Source organism: Pediculus humanus, genomic scaffold, assembly GCF_000006295.1.
Source record: "Pediculus humanus corporis 1103172108298 genomic scaffold, whole genome shotgun sequence".
Taxonomy (NCBI): Eukaryota; Metazoa; Arthropoda; class Insecta; order Psocodea; family Pediculidae; genus Pediculus; species Pediculus humanus.
The window spans coordinates 144253-163166 of NW_002987867.1; the positions used below are offsets into that span (position 1 = coordinate 144253).

The 18914-nt window shown below is 33.7% G+C and overlaps 2 protein-coding genes across 2 annotated transcripts in view; one reads left to right on the plus strand and one right to left on the minus strand.

Moving 5' to 3' along the window:
• Phum_PHUM561860 (uncharacterized protein) overlaps positions 1-1273 on the plus strand; it is a gene marked incomplete at both ends in the record, with an annotated part of 2188 nt that extends 915 nt beyond the window's left edge. The window contains 2 exons of the mRNA XM_002431903.1: positions 780-795; positions 878-1273. Of these exons, the coding sequence (XP_002431948.1) occupies positions 780-795; positions 878-1273 (412 nt within the window). The remainder of the gene's footprint in view (positions 1-779; positions 796-877) is intronic.
• Positions 1274-8058: 6785 nt separating this feature from the next.
• Phum_PHUM561970 (uncharacterized protein) lies at positions 8059-17853 on the minus strand (the record flags this gene model as incomplete). Its single annotated transcript, XM_002431904.1, has 7 exons — positions 8059-8249; positions 8516-8834; positions 8926-9186; positions 9275-9433; positions 16325-16439; positions 16893-17107; positions 17647-17853. 7 exons carry the CDS (start codon positions 17851-17853, stop codon positions 8059-8061), a joined length of 1467 nt encoding a protein of 488 aa, XP_002431949.1.
• Positions 17854-18914: the final 1061 nt, after the last annotated feature.

Genomic DNA, 18914 nt, shown 5'->3' on the forward strand with positions numbered 1-18914 from the left:
AAACTAAAGAGTTTTATGAAAAAGGAAAATGATACTACTGAAAAATGTCAAAAGGTCACCAATAATAATGGACATAATAATTGGCGCCATGTATTATTTCCATTATGTTTGGACTTATCTTAGATCAGGAGAAAATGATGATATTATGATGTGGCAAGGTTTACCCTATGGTTTATTATGGTATGTTTTCATATTGGCAGCATTTCAAGTACATTTTTTTTCCATATATTTTGCATGGAATTTAAGAAATGCTTGGAAAACAAGAGGATCCCATAAGAAATCCGGTAATTTTAATATTTCAGGACCTGGAAGTATCGTTTAACCTCAACACGGATCTCTTCCTCCCACGACCGTACGACCTGGAACAACGACGGCCGTACTCCAGCCCGGTCAAACGCCGGCCAAACAAAATCGAGTCACTGCAATACCTAAACCCATGGGATTAGATCCTCTCACAATTCTTCAAGAAAGAGAAAACAGGTAAAATTGGCATTATTAGCTGTTAGAATTTTTATCACGTGACATTTCGTGACGATTAACATTTTGCTTTGCATCAACTTTGTAGGAAAGCAACTCGGATCGCAATGAGAATCGACGTACTTAACAATTTACCAACTTCGAAAGAAACTGCCGTTAATGTAAAAGCATACAAACGAACCAAACGTCAAGGTTTGAGAGAAGCAAGAGCAACTGAAAAACTTGAGAAACAGCAAAAATTAGAAGCGGAAAGAAAGGTAATCAATCATTGACCTAATGACCTCTAAGAAAATATTTAACAGGATAGAAGATGGAAAAGTAAGCTGGGGGGAGGAGGTGGAGGGAAATGGAAAAAAAGGGGGGCTAAGTTTCATTCTGACTCTTGTCATTGTTGTTTCAGTATTCGGATTTTGACAATTTGGAAAAGGATTTTACTCAAATGTGTAAAAATCCTCAAATATTCAACGAAGAACCTTCTCTCGTACACGAAGATTCGATCGTACTTCAATCCGTGTTTACGAACGCGAGACAAAGATTGGAACAGGATGCGGAAACGGATGAGGATAAAGGTGATGATGAGAGAATCCCGTCGTTCGGATTTTATTATTTGTCGAATTTTATTTATTTTGATTTTTTAAATTTTCAGACGGTGGACGACGAGGATGGAAATTCCGAATCGGAATCCGTTAGAATGAAAATAAAAATAAAAAGTGGAAAAGGAGGAAGAGGAAGCACGAGAAGGAGGAAAACTCAACCAAAGTACACGAATAGCGATGACGAAGACGAAGATGATTGATTGGAAAGAAGAAAAAAGAAGACGAAGGAGGAGGAGGAGGTGGAAAAAGAAGAAACCAAAAGGAAAAGAAAAGGAAAAAGAAGAAGAAAATAGAAAAAAAAATTTTTCGGTCGAAATGATTTTCGCAGCGCACAATGCTTGGGAAATTCGAAATTATTATATAATTATAAATTGGGAAATTACATGTTGAATAATTATGGGAAAAAAAAGACATAAAAAAATTTAATTTTAATAAAAATATAATTTATTATTGTGAATTAAAATTTATTTATTTTTTTTCATCCTTAATGTACATCCAAAATGTATCAGAAAAACATGAGATCCAAAGAGGTAAAAAGTAAAATAATTCAAAAAAATTCCCGCTTAAAATAAAATGTGTGTCAGGTAAAATATACAAGGTCGACCTTGAATGCAAAAACGTGACCATGAAAATTTTCACAAAATAAAATTTTAAAACTGGTGGCCTTGTATTCAAGGTCGACCTTGGTTGAAAAATCATGACCATGAAAAATTTTACAAAATTGAAATGTAAAACCAATGGCCTTGTATTCAAGGTCGACCTACTTTAGAATAAATCGTAAACGTTGGATTTTCGCGGTCATTTTTAACTTAATTTTTAATCGAACATTTTTTTTCCGATGTATCCGTAAAACATAATATTCAAGGAGGTTTTTTAATAAAAAATAAAATGGAACAGTGGATTTTCGCTTAAAATCAGGAGTACAAAATAAAAAACAAATAATTAATAATAAAAAAAATAATTATATTACAATAAATTAGACTAAATTACAAAACTTTTGATACATACATAACTTCTTATAACTAAATCACTAAATAAAATTATTAAAAATTAATTTAATAAGTTGACATGATGTAAACGCATGTCAACTTATTCAATTTTAATTATTATTATTATTATGGTCACTCTTAAACACGACAATGCTCTTATTCGTCGGGGTTTTTAAGTATTTATCCCAGGTTTCTACTCGATTTCTTAGGGACAAATACTCGAATTTCGGTGGTGCTACTTATAATATTTTCCGAAGAATGTGGGCCGTCCCACATAGTGCGATTTCCTGGATGGTTTCTTCTTTTAGGTTCTTCATAATCCTCTTTAAATTTTCTTTTATTGAATGTGGCATGGCTCCCAATGCTCCCACGATGACCGGAATCGTTTCTGTTTTTGTTCCCCACATCCTAGCTATTTCAATTTCCAAATTTCTATATTTCAGCCTTTTGTCTGCTTCTTTGGCTGTGGTGTTTTTTTCTGCCGGCACGGATACCTCAATTAATTTACACCATTTTTCCCCATTATGCCTGAGGATGATATCCGGTTTGTTAGCTGGCACAGTTCTATCAGTGTGGATTTGTTGATCATATAGAACTGTGCATGGACCTACTGTCGTAACCGGGCTTGGAATGTGGTTGTACCACTCCTTGGGTAATCCATCCATTCCATATTCTCGGCATATACTCCAATGGAGATATTGACATAATTTCTTCTAAGATTCGGCTTTGCTATCATAAGTTGCAAGTTGCCCTTCTTCCATTATGTCGTTTTCTTTATTTTCTTTGACGATTTGTTTTGCTCTTTTCAGTACTCCTTTTTTTGTAATTTTTTCTTCCGTACTGGGGCTAAGGTAGGATCCTCATGATGGGATTCTATGTAACCTTCCGGAACCGGACGACACGGACGGGTTCGCTACTCCCGGCCGGACCGCCCGTTTCCATCACCTACGCACTCCTGCCGCTGCTCGCTCCGGGAGAAAGATCGAAGACATGAACCTGAAAATCAGAAACATTAATCCCCCCCCCCGACGACTCCGCTACGACCGAAGTTTGCCAGACTCCGATCGCTGCGAAGTACGCCGACGCAAAGCCGGCGGGAGATTCGTCCCGGCTTCGGGACGAATCTCTCCCCGACGTAATCCTGAAAGAGATCCGGAGCCCGACTCGGAGTACCGGGACGAATCCTTCTCTCCCTCGTGCCTCGGGACGCGGTACCGACCTGCCACGTCGTTCCAGCCTCCCCGCAGAGACAAAGTGAGCTTTCGGAGGCAGTGAGAAGTTCCGAGGTTGCCGGGCCGACGAAACATCCCCCGCAGTCCGTCCGCGTTTCGCCCCTGCCGCCGTCCGATTGACTCTTGCAGTCCGAAGTGCGAAAATCCGACCGGTGCGGACTCCGACGTCGTCGTCATCGTCGTATCCGTCGTCATCCCGATCTTCATCTTTTGTTCGCATCTTCTTTCTGCCGTTGGAATGAATCGCACGCACCGTCCTTAAGCATGCGAACCATCCCCCGAGAATGACGAGTTTCCGGACGACGAGTCAATCCCCCGCGAAAGGTTCGGTTCATCCCACGCAAGAAGATCTCCCCGCCGACCTTCCGCTCGAATCCCCGTTTTCCCGGAGCAGGATGATGAAACCCTGAAAGAAAAGTGCCGAGTTCCACATTTTTCCCCCCTGGAAGCTTGGTAAGGTACAGGTCTGACTCTTCGTCTGCAATCGGGGAAATCGACTCTCAACCGCCGCGAATCGGGACACAGTCCCTAATTACCCTGTTGGCCGACGAAAACACTCGGTCGGGACCCCGAAGTGCTCCCGCCGATCGTTTTTTAAAAATGCGCAACAAGTAGGATCCGAATTACACGATCACAGTCATCTGCTGCACCCGGCCTCCAAGTAGCAGGATTACAGGAGCACGCCTCTAACTCCCGGCCCCCACTACTCCCCTGCCTCTACCTCATTTTTTTTGTGATAATAACTGCTGAAAGCGAAACATAAAAAATAAAATAGAAAAACTTTTGGATTCCGCGCGACGACGTTCGATGCGTTCTGGCGTTCGATCCGTGACAACCTAACGAAAAAATTTACAAATTTATGTATATAAATACGAACACGTTCCCGTTTTTTTTTCCCTCCCGGTTTTTCCGACCTTTTTCTCTTTTTCATGCTCTAGCTAACGATTTCCCCCAACTCTTCGCCTTTCATTTATATTTTATTGCCGAAAAGCGCTAAAAGCGTTCGTTCGGTTAGTGGCGATGACACTTTTCCGATAATAAGAAAATTAATTCTAGAAATTTCTGACTGAAATAGTGATTATGATATTACGATGCTCTTTTCTTTTTAAAATCACTTTCAAGTTCTGGAAATACTATGACGATGAGTACGATAGCCCGATATTCGGTGCGGCGATGATGATAATAATAATATTTACAAATTTAAGAGAGCTCACGTGAGGAGAGAGAGAGAGAGAGAGAGAAAACATTATTTCATATTCGCTAAATCCTAACGCTCGGTGTTTTACGGTAGTTTCAAATGGGGGGTAAAGCCCACAGAGTACACGTCTTGTCGGCGCTCGTGCTCAAAAATGAAAATTCTGTCGGATGCCATCTTCCGGAAATAACTTTGTCTTGGTGATGAGCGGTGACGACGAAGCTGGGAAGCGGCAACGTCAAATCCCCTGGAAACAAAAAAAAACCGATTAATGACGTCATCATTCATCGTTATTGTCAGGACGTTATTAATAATAATACCTTCCTTGTAAATCCGTCAAGACGAGTTTGTTATCGTATCCTCCGGTCAGCAGGTAATAAGCGCTCGGTGAAAACCTTATCGATCTTATGTCTGACGAATGAGGTTTGAAACATTGAACGTTTCTACCCCCGCGAATGTCGTACAAAACGCACGAGGAATCTTCGTGTCCGGATACCAGGAGTCGTCCGAATGGATCGACGCAAACGGCAGCAACTGGTGAGCCCTGTAATCGTAGTAAAAACAAAAATTAATTAATTTTCCGGTTGTAGATTTTTGTATTCATCAAAACAACGAACGCTAAAAATGCGTTCTTGACGGTAAAAAAATTGGCGGTCCCGGTCGGTCTCCTCTATCTGTCTTGCCCCCCATTTAGTCCTTATTACCCGTTAGGAGAAAATGCGGTCAACAAATGTCTTCTCTCTTTCATCTATTTATACCACATTTACTCAGGTGGCGGAGTTTTAGTCTAAATCCTCCTCCCGGCCGCATTCTCTGGATGCAGGCGAGCTTTCCGTCCCAATTTCCCATCCCCAGCGAAGGACCGGAGGACACTGCCGAAAGGGAATGCCGAACGTTCTGGGAGATGCGTTCTCATCTTCGAGGCGGAGACAGAACGAAGATTAGGGCGGATGTCCCTACAAGAGAATCGTGTGAAACGGCTGACGTTCTGGCTTACCGGAGAGGGGAGACTGAAATGTAGGTTCTACTCCCACAAGCGTCTCCCCAACCCTCTTCACATAAGCGATGCTATTGCGACATGCCCAGGAGTTTTAGTGGGTATGGGTTCCCGGTTAGGCTTTTCGGAGTCCCGCACTCTCTCTTCGGAGGTGTTAGTGCGTCACCGCATTTCTCCTGGGTCAACAAAAAAATGAAAAAAAAAAAAGTCACCCGTTTGCAAATTTGTGGTGACATCGCCAGACGTCGCGCCGACCCCGTTCCCGTGAAGCTCTACATTGACTCGCTCTCGGGATGCGGGGACGTCGTCTTGTACGCCGGATGATCCCTTCTTTCCAATCGTTACGAAATACTTGAGCATGGTCTTGGTCATTTTCACGGCAGGGCTCTCGGGATCTGACCCGACCTCGTCGCCGTCCTCGGATGCATACTAAAGTCTGTCAGAATTCGAACCCTCAGTCGGGATTTTGTAAGGTTCCGAAATCATCGCGATATCAAAGCCTCCGTCCTCTATCACTTGCGAGAGTAGATCTTGTACGCCCCTCTCCAATGGTTGAGATTAATTTGCATAATCCGCGCCATCCTATCACGAGCTATGCCATAGACCGTTCGGGCAAAAAAGAAACCGCCTTGCTATAATCTCCCTGTGTACTTTTCTTTTCAACATAAATTAATCAAATGTATAAATAAATTAATTAAATTTATTAATTAATATAATTTTTTATTATATTTTTTAAATTTAAAAAAACATAAGTTAAAAAAAAAAGGAATGTCACAGAATTGCCATTGACAAATTTATTTTTAAAAATTCATTCACTAATTATTAAATAAAAAAAAAAATTAAAAACAAACGAACAAACAAACAAACATTTATACATAAAATGAAAAAAAATCTCTCATCTTTTCTTTCTTATTATTATTTCTTAATTAATAATTAATTAAATAATTAAAATAAGTACAAAAGAACAATAACAACAATAACAACAACAACAACAACAGGAACAGCAGTATCATCATCATCATCATCATCAATAGCAACAACCAAACAAACGAAGAAAAGAAAAAAAAGATTTTAATTGAAATGAAAAAAAAAACTCTTTCTCTCTCTCTCTCTCTCCTTTTCTTCTTTTTCTATTGACTTTCCTTTTTTTTTATATATATATATATATATCACAACGTTTGTTTTGGTAACAATTTACATAATTTTTTTTTTTTTTTTAAATTATCATCATTATTACTTAACAATAAATATTATTAATAATAATAATAATAATAATAATGGAAAAGTTATCGTTATAAAAAAAAAATTTTTTTTTTTTTTTTTGCTTTTTTTCATTTTAAAATTAAGCGAAACAAACAAACAATCAAACAAACGAATGGAAAAGAAAAAAAAATTTTTTTTTGTATCATTATTATTATTATTATTATTATTATTATTATAGAAAAACATTATATCGATTTATTTTTGTTAATTTAATTTATTTATTTAATTAAAAAAAAATCAAAATAATAATAATATCATATGTGAAAGAATTGTTGTTTCTCTCTCTCTCTGTCTTTCTATATATATAATATAATAATATATATAATATACATGGACATTTTCTTTTTTTTCCTAAACGAGACCGATGAGTATTTTCCCATAGTAAGTACGATTATATTATTATATATATATATATTAATATATCATATAAACACAATTTTTATTTTTTTTCTTTTTGGATTCCAAAAAAAAAAAAAAAAAAAATGATTGGCTGGTTCAGATTCATTCGGAAAATTTTATTTTCAATATAATAAATATAATAATAATAATAATGATAATAATGATAATAATGATAATAATAATAATAATAATAATTTAAATTATCATTAAAGAGGAGGAGTAAAAAAAAAAAAAAAAATTTTTTTTTTCTTAACAATATTTCATCAATTGTTTTGAACTGTTGTCGGTAAGAAAACAAATTTTTTTTTTTTTAAATTCTATTTTCATTCTATGAATGAATTAACCTTTGACCTCTTTGTTAAGAAAGGGGTTAAGAAAAAAAAATGATGAAACGATGATATTTCATCGGCTCTCGAATTATTGCAAAAAAAAAAAAAAAAAAAAAAAGAAAGAAAATTTATTTTTCTTCTCTCTCAACCGGCGGCAATCTGTAATTTCCCAAAAAAAAAAAATTATAAAGCAATAATCAATAATAATAATCGATAATAATAATCAATAATAATAATAATAATCGATAATAATTTTTTCTTCCAATGTTAAATTTTCCATCTATGAGCGGAGTGTGTTGCATGTGTTGGATTATTATATTAAAATACAAGTTATTGTTGTAAAAACCTTAAAAAAAAAAATTGGATACCTGAAAAACAAAAAAAAAAAAAAAAAAAAAAAAAAAGAAATAATAATAATAATAATAATATAAGGTACATAAAGTTAAAATGTCTACTTTTTTTTCACTACAACTTGTTTCTAATCCATGCTCACCATTCAATTGAAATAAATAATAATGAACGTTTTGAAATATAATAATGATTAATAATGATTAGTTTAAAACTAATAGGAATTTTTTAAGTCAGGTCATGTCCACTCCCAATAGGAGGCGACACCTTTCGTAAACGACGTAACTAATTGAAACCGCAGGTATGACTTTGAGAAAATTCGGCGCTATCCCCCTATACAATCCCATGAATCCCTCTTTTTGTATTATCGTTTTGAATACCGTGCTCATCTTGCAATTTTTCTGATCTTCTGCCGTCGTGACAACTACCGGAAAACAAAAAAAACATTTAAAAATTTATAAATAAACAAAAGAGACGGGGGGCGAACTCCCCCCGCCGACTAGGGGGCGCCGGGACCACGTATAAAAATAATATACGTGATTCGCATGCAACCATTCGTAAAATAGACCTTCGCCATTGAAATTTTTGGCAATGTTTTGCTGTTGCTGCTGCTGCCGGTTTTCGCACGAAAATAAATCATTCCCGATTTAAAACAAATAATAATAATAATAATAATAATAATAATGTTACCTTTGGCTTGTAATCTCGTTCTTACGAGAGCGAGAGGATAACTGCACACTTGTCCGCATATCGTGCTTATAGTTCCGCAAGCTAATAACAATGCCACGGCCGGCTGTTCGTCCGATCCTCCGTGTTTGCTTATGTACGTGTTCTTAAGTGTTTCGTAAACTGCGAGATCAATTCCCGCATAAGGTATGATACCTAGTAAATTTGGTACGTAGCCTCTGTAAAAACATCTTAACCCTTCTCTCGCGTATATCACTTTGGCCGCGTGTATTATACTTTTGTATTCTCCGGTTTTCCTTAAAGCTAACCTCGTTTTCATAACCTGCCAACCAATGAGGGGGGAGGGGGGGTAAAATCAATAAAATATTATTTAACACGTTGTGCCATCACAAAAAGAAAAAAGTTATTCGTACTTCCAAAGGGTAAATCACTGTTTGACTTATTCCTCCCGCTATCGAACCCGCTGCAAATCTTTCTAACATGGAAAGCTCTCTCGTGTGACTCCACCTGATGGCTCTTTTCGCTTGCTCGTACGCCATGAATTTTATTGCTGATTCCGGTGCTATTTTTAAAACGTTTATTCCGTTACCACGCCAAAGTGATTGAATCCCACCTTCTCTCAGCATTCCGCTAAGGCAATCTTTGATGCTCATTTTTTTAAACGATCCGTGAACCTGAAATAAAAAATGTTTGATTATCGCGTCATCATCACTCCCTCCTCCCCCCCCCCCTTGTGTAAACGTCATCATTATCATGACTCACTTGTAAGTAAACTTTTATTCTATCCAACGGAGCCGTGCAAGACCTTGAAACTCCACCGGCGATTCCTCCGGCTACCAAATGACGCCACCACATTCCCGTCATCATCTCTTTGGCGGTAAAGTCATCGGGAACGTTTAAATCTTCTCCAATGTCAAGGTACTATAATCAACGTGAAACAAAAAAAAAACATATTTTAAAAATTTCATAAAAATACACAATACAAAAAAAAAAAAAAAAAAAAAAAAAAAAAAAAAACTTAAGGAAACGTGGGTAAAAAACGTGGGAAAAAAATGTTGAAAATGAAAAATGAAAATTTTTTTTTTTTTTTTTTTTTTTTTTAAAAACACAAACTTACGGTTTTACAGGTTTCGCGATCGAGATCTGGACTGGGTACCAAGAAACTCGAAAAGAATTCATGGGATGTAGAAAAATTTATTATTTTATTCTAAATAATAGAAAACAAAAGAAAGAATCTCAACTAGAACCGAATTTTTTATTTATTTATTTATTTTATTTATTTTGGTGAGAGGAAAAAATAATTATAAAACTAATATATTAGTTGACTTGGCCCTACTAATAATGTAGAGATGACTAATCGACATTTAAGACGGTCGCGAAAAATGAATGAATGAATGAATGAATTTTTTTTTTCTAATACCTCCAAGTTTTTAAATAATTCTCTCTATCTAGAGAAAATTTTTTTAACAAGTCACAGCGAAACGTCACAGCGTTACAGCATTACTAAACAAAAAAAAAAAATGTCGAAGAAGGGAATCACACAAAATGCCACAGAAAACAAAATCGAAAAAAATAAGCCAAAGGCTTCAATTTAAAGTTTAAGGTCAAGATTTCGATTGAAAAAAAAAAACGAAAAAAAAAAAAAAAACTCAAAAGGTATTATTATTATTATTATTATTAACTACAGAGGACACGTAGAAAAAAATTTTCAAATTCTGACGTCACAGGGCAATTTACGACAAAGCATAGGATATGATCGTTAATAATGTCATCGCGATTCGCAGACAATTTTTTTTGTTATTTTTTGTTTACTCGGGAGAAATGCATTTCGCACTGACTTCCCCCCCCCAGCGGGTAGCAGGGAGGGAGAGGGTGGGACTCACTAGCCGAAGCCACTACCCAACTAAAACTCTTTCCCGGAGGGAGGGGCGTTCCCCTCCCCTAACGTTTAACGCGGAAGTACAACCTACATTTCAGCCCAACCCCCTCCTAAGCCAGTACCATCGGGAGGTTCATACTCGCGAAAGTGGGAAGATTCCACCTGAGGAGGATCCCGGTACGTCCCCTTTTTACCCTTCGACAGATACCGACCCCCCATTCCCCCGACCTGATACCATCGTTCCTGCCTCTTCCGCAAAGTCTGCGAGTTTCCCGAGAGGCATCATTTTTTTTTTTTTTTAAATATTCTAGAATACTCGATACCTGGTAAATTATAACTTTCAATTCTACCTCCTTCCCCCCTCTCTCTCTCTCTCTCTTTACGCCTATCAACACATTACGACCCTCTTAGAAACACGTTCGGTTTTCAACAACCAAAAAAAAATTTTCGATTAATCGTACCTTGAGTATCACGTGGTCGTCGTGAAAAAAAAAAAACAGTTCTGGAGTTTTACATACAAAATTCAAAAATAAAAAAAGAAATAAAATAACCGGAAAGGGAAACAATTATTTGGGAGGGGTGGAGGGCGGGGGAGCGGAAAGGTTAACAAACTTTTAAAATAAAATAATTTTCAACGCGTTGCGTTTTCCCTCGCGTTAACCGAGAGGGCGTTCGTGTGAAAAACTTTCGAACGGGAGAACTTTTAAAGGTTTACCCGAGTCCGACCCAAAATCCAAAAAAATTTTTTTTTTTTTTAGGACGCCGATATCGATTTTCTCCAGCTTCAAGGTCGAATAAGTCGCCCGACGCAATATGTCGGAGAAACGTTGAGATTTTTCGAGAAAATTTTCGTCACATCCACCCCTTATTATTATTTTTTTACCGGTGGAGAGAGCGGGGAGGGAAGGGAAAAGCGGGGAGCGGGGGAAAATTAATCGAATTGATTTTTTTTTTCTTACCCCTTATTGACTGGAAAAAATTTCATTTTTTCTTTATTTTTCCGATCCATTCGAATAAAACGATGGACGATGACGTAAAAAAAAAAATTTTTTTTTTGTTATTTACAGTTACTTACGTCCCGATTAATAGAATAAAGGTTATCGTTTCCTTCATCCATTTTTCATAACTGTAAATTTATTATAACTTTTGTTATTACATAATAATAATAATAAATAAAACTCTTGTGAGAAACGTCGACCGTGAAAAACATAACCGAGAGTACGAATAATAATAATAATCAAAAATTATTAATAATAATAATAATCACTCAGTCGTTTGTTGTTTTTACGGGAAAAAAAAAATTTTTTTAACCCGACGATTTTGTCGAAAAATTTTATCGGTAACCCCCCCGCGAAAAAAAAAAAAAAAAAAAAAACTCGAATATCCGATTCCGTTCGGTCCGATCCGATACGTTCGAAAGGAAACCGTCGCCGGTGTTTTCGAATTTTTCACTCGCACTCTTGCGCATGACTTTTTTTTTTTTTTTTTTTTTTTTTCCTTTGAAAATTCAAAATGGCGAACTTTAATCTCTTTTACGAATTCGCCGACATGCTCTCACACGTGTACTCGAACCTTAGCCGACAAAAATATTCCCAACAGCATCATCATCATCATTATCATTATCAATCTCTTTTTTTTTCCGCGCCCGGAAACATTCCCCCCCGTCCGTCCGTCCGTCCGTCCGTTACCCACTCGCTGACTTCGATAAGAAAATAAAGAGAAAAAAAAAATATCGGTACGATAATGGTGATGTAGTTAATGATAATGATAATAATAATTATTATTATTATTATTATTATTATTATTATTATGCGAATGCGTCAAAGTTCAAACGAATTATCAAAAGGAGCGAGCGATTTTTCATAATTGTTTGATAATTGAAATTATGGCAAACAATAATTTATTACAATTATCGTCATATTGTCGTCGTTGTCGTTGTCGTCGTAAATATTTGTCAGTTTTAATGTGGCAACGTACGATGACGGTATCGACTATCGAATCCACACGTTCGTCATTTTTTCTTTTTTTTTTTTTTTTTCCCCCTTTGGTTAAATTCAATAAGAAAGTAAATCTCACCGAAGAAATCAATGGAATGCGTATGTATGCGTGTGTGAAAGAGAGAGACAGGGAGAGAGGGGGAAAATCTATGGTTCGTAACGACCGTAACCTGGTTATAAAAAAAAAAAAAAAAAAAAAAAAAAAAAAAAAACTTTCCCTTTGCTCAAGGCGAAAATTTCATTGCATTGTAATTTTCTTATGTTTGCCTGTTCTTACCCTGTTAAAAATTCTGATGAGGAAAAAAGTTGCCGTGAAAATTTCATATCCTCTTGGCCGCAAATCTTCTTCAATGTTAATTATAACGAACGATTTCATTTTTTTTTTTTTTTTTTTTACCATTTACCTAAACCTTTTTTTTTGAAAATTAACGAAAAAGACAAAAAAAAAAAAAAATCATAACAAAAAAGGCACAAAAAGAGAGAGAGAGAGAGAGATAGAAAAACTTGCTTTCTTTTTATCGTACGCGGGGAGGAGAGATAAAGAGAGAGAGAGAGAGAGAGAGAGAGAGATAGAGAAAATCAAATTTATTTGAACGCGGAAAAGCCCAAAGGCGGCAGGCAACAGGTTACAAAGAAAAACTTAAAAATTGACGACCGACCGACTGACAAAAATGGACGACGATGACGAAGACGATGACGTCATTGTCGATTATGTACAAAAAAAACTAATTTCAAGGTAAACCGTAAAATTTCGTAAGAATGAAATCCCGTTTTTTTTTTTTTTTTTTTTTTTTTTTTCGCGGGCCTCATTCCGTGTTATCACACATCGCCGGGGAGTTTTATCAGACACCATCATCACCATCGTCGACGCGAACGTCACGTGATCGCGAATTAAATCTGGAGAAAATGCATTGATGGATTTCTTTTTCTAATTTCGAAATTCAATGGACGCGAAACTAAATTTTTATTGCTTTCACTTTCACGTTCATTTTGTCGTTATTATGTAACGTCATCGTCATCATCTAAATAATAATCGTTTTCGAATTGATCTTCTCAATAATTAAAAAACAATCCTCGAATGAAATAAAACTTTAAATTCTGGAGAAAGTGAGAGAGAGAGAGAGAGAGAAAGAAAAAAAAAACTCGAACATTTTCTCGCGGAGAAAACGAAACGCGAAATTATGCTACCAATTAATTGCAAAAAAACGTTGCAAAACTATTTGAAAAAAAAAAACTCATTCCATTTCGAAATTTCTAGACTTTTCCATTTTTCGCACGACGAATCATTGCAAAAATAATTATATTACGCATCGTTCGCGCTCTCACATTGTTGTAAAGGTACGTTTCAAATTCTGCTTCCACGTCCTTTCGTTCATTGCCGCCTTTCGAAATTTCAATGACTAACGAACGGTATTAACCGTTACCGTCCGGTTTTTTTTTTTCAATCATTGTCATTGATTGACTTTTTAAAATTCATTTTCATTGAAATTCTAAGAGAGAAATTGAAGGTCTCGTAATAACCTTTATAATTGCAAAATTTAGTTACGCCCCTGTTTGAATTCCTATACCTACGCGAAAAAAAAAAATCTTTGTTAACCTAACAGTGCCTGTCGTCGACATCTGAGACATTTTGCCATCAACAAGCTCGAGAATTAATTACATGACATGATTCAAAAACATTCGAATGATTCCTACAAATCTCTTTCTCTCTTCTTCATCCGCCATCTTTAAAAAATTCAACAGCGTCTTTTAGTCGAAATGATACTTCCCTCCAGGATTTTTTTATTATAACGGAAACGGAAAAGATCGCGAGGTGTAAGAAAAAAAAAAGAAAGCAAGTTTTTCTTCCACGTCAAAATACATCAATTTTTAAAATTTTTTACCTTTGAACCCGAAAATTCAAAAAAAAAAAAAAAAAAAAAAAAAAAGGGGGGGGGGAACAAGAATAAGGCAACAAAAAACAAAAAAACAAACACAAAACACGACGACTACGAAAAACAACCGACAACCGACAACAACCGTACTAGTTTAAACGACACAACAATTTAATTTAATTTAATTTTTTTTATGAACGTAAATCAAACAAAACTAAACTCTCACGAAACGATTTGTGATTGAAATTAAACGAATCAAATCCGTATAACAAACCGGCATAATAATCCGACATTTTCAAAAAAACCGAAAAAAAAAAAAAAAGTTTAAATAAATTGATTCGCGTTCGTTACGTTTAGTTAAGATATATATTTAACATTCACGTGAGTCGTCCGAACCGCGTTTCGGAACAGACTGACTGACTGGCTGACTTGAAAATTTTCATATCGTTCCCGTATAGAATGTGGTCGAAGCCTACGCTAGTCTTATTATTATTACGATTGAGCAGCTCCTTCCTTCTTTTCAATAACTTTTCGTTTCTTTTTCCCCGTGTGTGTGTGTGTGTTAAACCACCAAGGATGAGGGTAAAATCAAGGATAACAATAATGGACCCCGCATAATTCCCTGATACCTAAATATAAAATTCGCGAGACGAGAAAGGAGGAAAACGAAAGACCTCAGGCACACGCCATTTTCTTTTTTTTTTTTTTTCTAGAAATTTCATTTAAGCCTTTTTAAAATTCGTTTACATACACACACACACACACACACACACACACTAGTCACTGATAAAAGTTCAATAGAATTTACACGTCATGATTTTAATCAACAAATAATAATAATAATAATAATTAGGTTGATATTTGAAATTATTAATTAAACGATTTTGATATATCCAATGGGGGGAGGGGGGGGGGTGAAAAAGCGTGACGAAAACTTTTACGAGGCAATTTGTCGCGAAGAATTTACAAAAAAAAAATTGTTTTTTTTTTTCTTTTTCTTTTCTAGAATGAATGGCACGACTTTTTACTTAAATGAACTCTTATTACAATTGTTATTCCCTTTTTTTTTTTTTTTTTTTTTTTTTTTTTTACATGTGATGAGTTTCGAATCGATACAATAAAATTTAAATAATATGTTTAACATATTTTAAATTTGAATGTTACAAAAAAAAATTTATAAAGCATTTCTAACAAACGTGACGAATCAAAGGTCATAGAAAAAAAAAACATAATAATAATAATAATAATAATAATAATAATAATAATAATAAAGTTTGAAATGAAGTGCAAAAATAATAATAATAATAATAATAATATGATTTCTAAATTTATAATGTTAACGTTTCAAACCTGCGACAAACCTCCAGATATAATTCATTCACGTTTTTTTTTTTTTTTGCAAAATTTTAGAAATTAGAAGGACGAAAAAAAATGTGATTAGAGAAAAAATCAAAGCGACGACCATATTTATAAATAATAATAATAATAATAATAATAATAATAATAGCTATGTACATTTAAAATGGGAAATGAAAACGATTGCCAAGTTTTCAACTCGCGGTGCATCGACCAAGAATTTTGGCTTCTTTTTCAGAAATAGAAGAAAGTCAAGGCATAAAACAACATTTTTTTAAAATTAAAACAATACAATACATAATTATCGAAAAATTATTTTTAGATGGGGGGGGGGGTAAAGAGAGATAGAGAAAGAACGACCACGATAAAGTTTGAATCGATTTGAATTTTTAATCAACAGAATAAAAAAAAATTTCTCAATTTTCTCGCTCTGGTAATTTACTCAAAATTAAATTAATAAATAATGAAATTAAAAAAAAAAATAAATAAAAGTTTATCGACAACGACAACGACGACGACGACGACGACGACGCAGCAGATTTATATAAATGATTAAAAAACAACGCAAACAAGGAATAAAGTCAAATGTTGCGACATTAATGACCACCAACTTGGTAATAAACAAACAAGTTACTTATAACTATTAAACCCGAAAAAATGGAATTATAGTAAAGAAATTTTTAAATATAATTTCATGTCAACTTACCGCTGAAGAATGCCTCCAATATTTAATAAGTTCTTGTATGTCGTGACTAGGTGCATAAAATAAAAAATCTCTCCATTCATTATAGCTAATATTTAAACTTCCATCCGTGTCCATTCTAGAAAGAAAGAAAAAGAATTTATATTATCGATAAATGAAAAAAATATGTTTTTCTCTTTCTCTGATTGTTTCACTCGTACTCATTACAAATTAATAAAAAAAATTTTTCATTTAACAATTAACTGTTAATATTTATCAATAAAAACAAAAAAAACTTTATATTAATAATAATAATAATACTAATTGTATTATTAGGTATTAAAGACTTAATAAATAATTAGCGATAAAAAAAAAAAAAAAATTAAAATTAAATCAATCAATCTTATATTCTTGCTCACCGATATAATAATAAACGATTTAAATATTAGCCGAGTAGAAACTTAATGAATTCATGCAGTAACTGAAGTAAATATATTAAAAGAAAGAATTTGAAAAATGAAAAAGAGAAAATACTTGTAATAATAATAATAATAAAATTGTATAAATGAATTTAATTTGAATTTAAAAGTACCTTTGAACTAATTTAAGAGCTTCGCTTTCATCGATTTCAATTCCGAGTTCTTTAAATGCTTTGGTTAATTCTTCAATATCTAATTTACCATCTCTATTTTTATCGAATGTTGTAAAAACCAATTTTAAATTTTTTTCATGTTCTTTAACATATATAATAAAATCTTCTAATGAAATGTGCCCAATGTTATTCTGATCTGATCTTTCTAGAAATTTCTGTAAAGAAAAAAATATACAAGTCGCATATTTATACATGTACATATAAATCGATTATAAGTATTTGACCTAATAATTTTTATCAATCGTCCATGTGATAAGACTATTTATTTTCATGTATTTCATTAAAAAGAAAATCACAAAATTATTTTTTTGGGCACTTTTACCAAATTTATAAATTTATATTTATATAATAAAACAGTGCATAATTAAATTAATTATATATATATATATTTAAAGGCTTATAATAATTATCGATATTTAAAATAGATCTGGATTGGGTCCAAGTGTGAACGAAGACTCGTTGTGTTAGCTTTTGTATAACAATAAAAAAGGGAATCAGATAAAATGAAGTGAAGTTTAAGATAGTATAAATTAAAATTTACATGTCTCCATTTTGAATTTGATGATAATAATAACTTATTTTATGGATTAGTTGGAAAAAAACTCGATGAGAATAGTCAAAATGAATGGTCATATTGAATATTTATAACAAGATTGGAAAGAAAAATATGAAAAATGTAGATTTTTCTTTTTACCTTAGCATACATCGGGCTGACACCACTTTCTTTTAACGATACCGATAAATCGTGTATATCAATTTTTCCATTACCATCTAAATCTAAAGTTTTAAACAATTTTTCTATTCTTTCTTCATCTTCTTCTGTTAAATCGTGAACAGGAGGAGATTGTGACCTGGTTGGATCAGATTTTTTAGAAACCCAATTTCCCGAACAATTTAACATTGTTTACAAATTAAAATAATAATTTGGTTAAGGTAACAAAAATCGAAATAATAAAAAACCGTTAAAGCACCCGCGCCGATCACATATTTCTTTTTTTTTAATTATTAAAGCCAAAGTTAACTTTCCAATTTCATAAATCAAAATCAATTGGTCTCATTACCAACTTTAGACCTTGGAGTAGTACATGCTCAGAACATAAACAACAACGTTCACCGCCTTCTAAAAAAAAAAATCCGCGAAATTATTTCCGGTAATATAAAAGGTGAAAAAATTATCATTATTTGTTAAAATGTTAAACGTTTTTTATATTTAAAAATGAAAATTATTATGAATTGAGTGGGGAAAAGAATCACAATTAATTAAAATTCTAAAAGAAATGGAGACGGGTAATTAAAAAAATAATTTTTCTTGTCGAAAATAATGGTTAAACATGCAAAGGCATTCATATAACGAAACGTTTATAACGATTTTTTTTACTTTAAAATGTTTTTTTTTTTTTTTTTTTGGAAAATTATTAATTTTTAATAATTATTCGAGTTATTTAAAATTAATAAATGAGCGTAAGGGCGAAACATAAGCTAAATGAAATTTTATATTTTATGAATGCGAGCGTAAAAAAAAAAAAAAAAAAAAAAAAGTTTTGAAACATTAAAATAAATATAGGGTCTATGACTTTTAAAAAGTTTGACATCAACTTTTTAGTTGCATTACTTTTTTTTTTTTTTTTTTTTTTTTTTTTTTTTAAAAAAAGGTATTATTTTCGTTTTTTTTTTTTTTTTTTTTTTTTTTTTTCCCCCCCCCCCTAACCCACCGGAACCCCAAAAATTTTAAAAAAAAAAAATTTTTAATTTGTTTTGTTTTGTTTTTTTTTTGGGGGGGTTTAAAAAGGGGGGGGTTGGGAAAAATTTGTTAAACAAAAATTAAAAGGGGGGGAATTTTGGGAACATTAACGGAAATTGGGGGCCCCAACGGGTGAAGTTGGTTTCCGGGACCCCCGGAAAAAAAAAAGCGGGAGGGGTCAAAATTTTAAAGAAAAAAAAAACCGAAAAAAATTTTTTGTT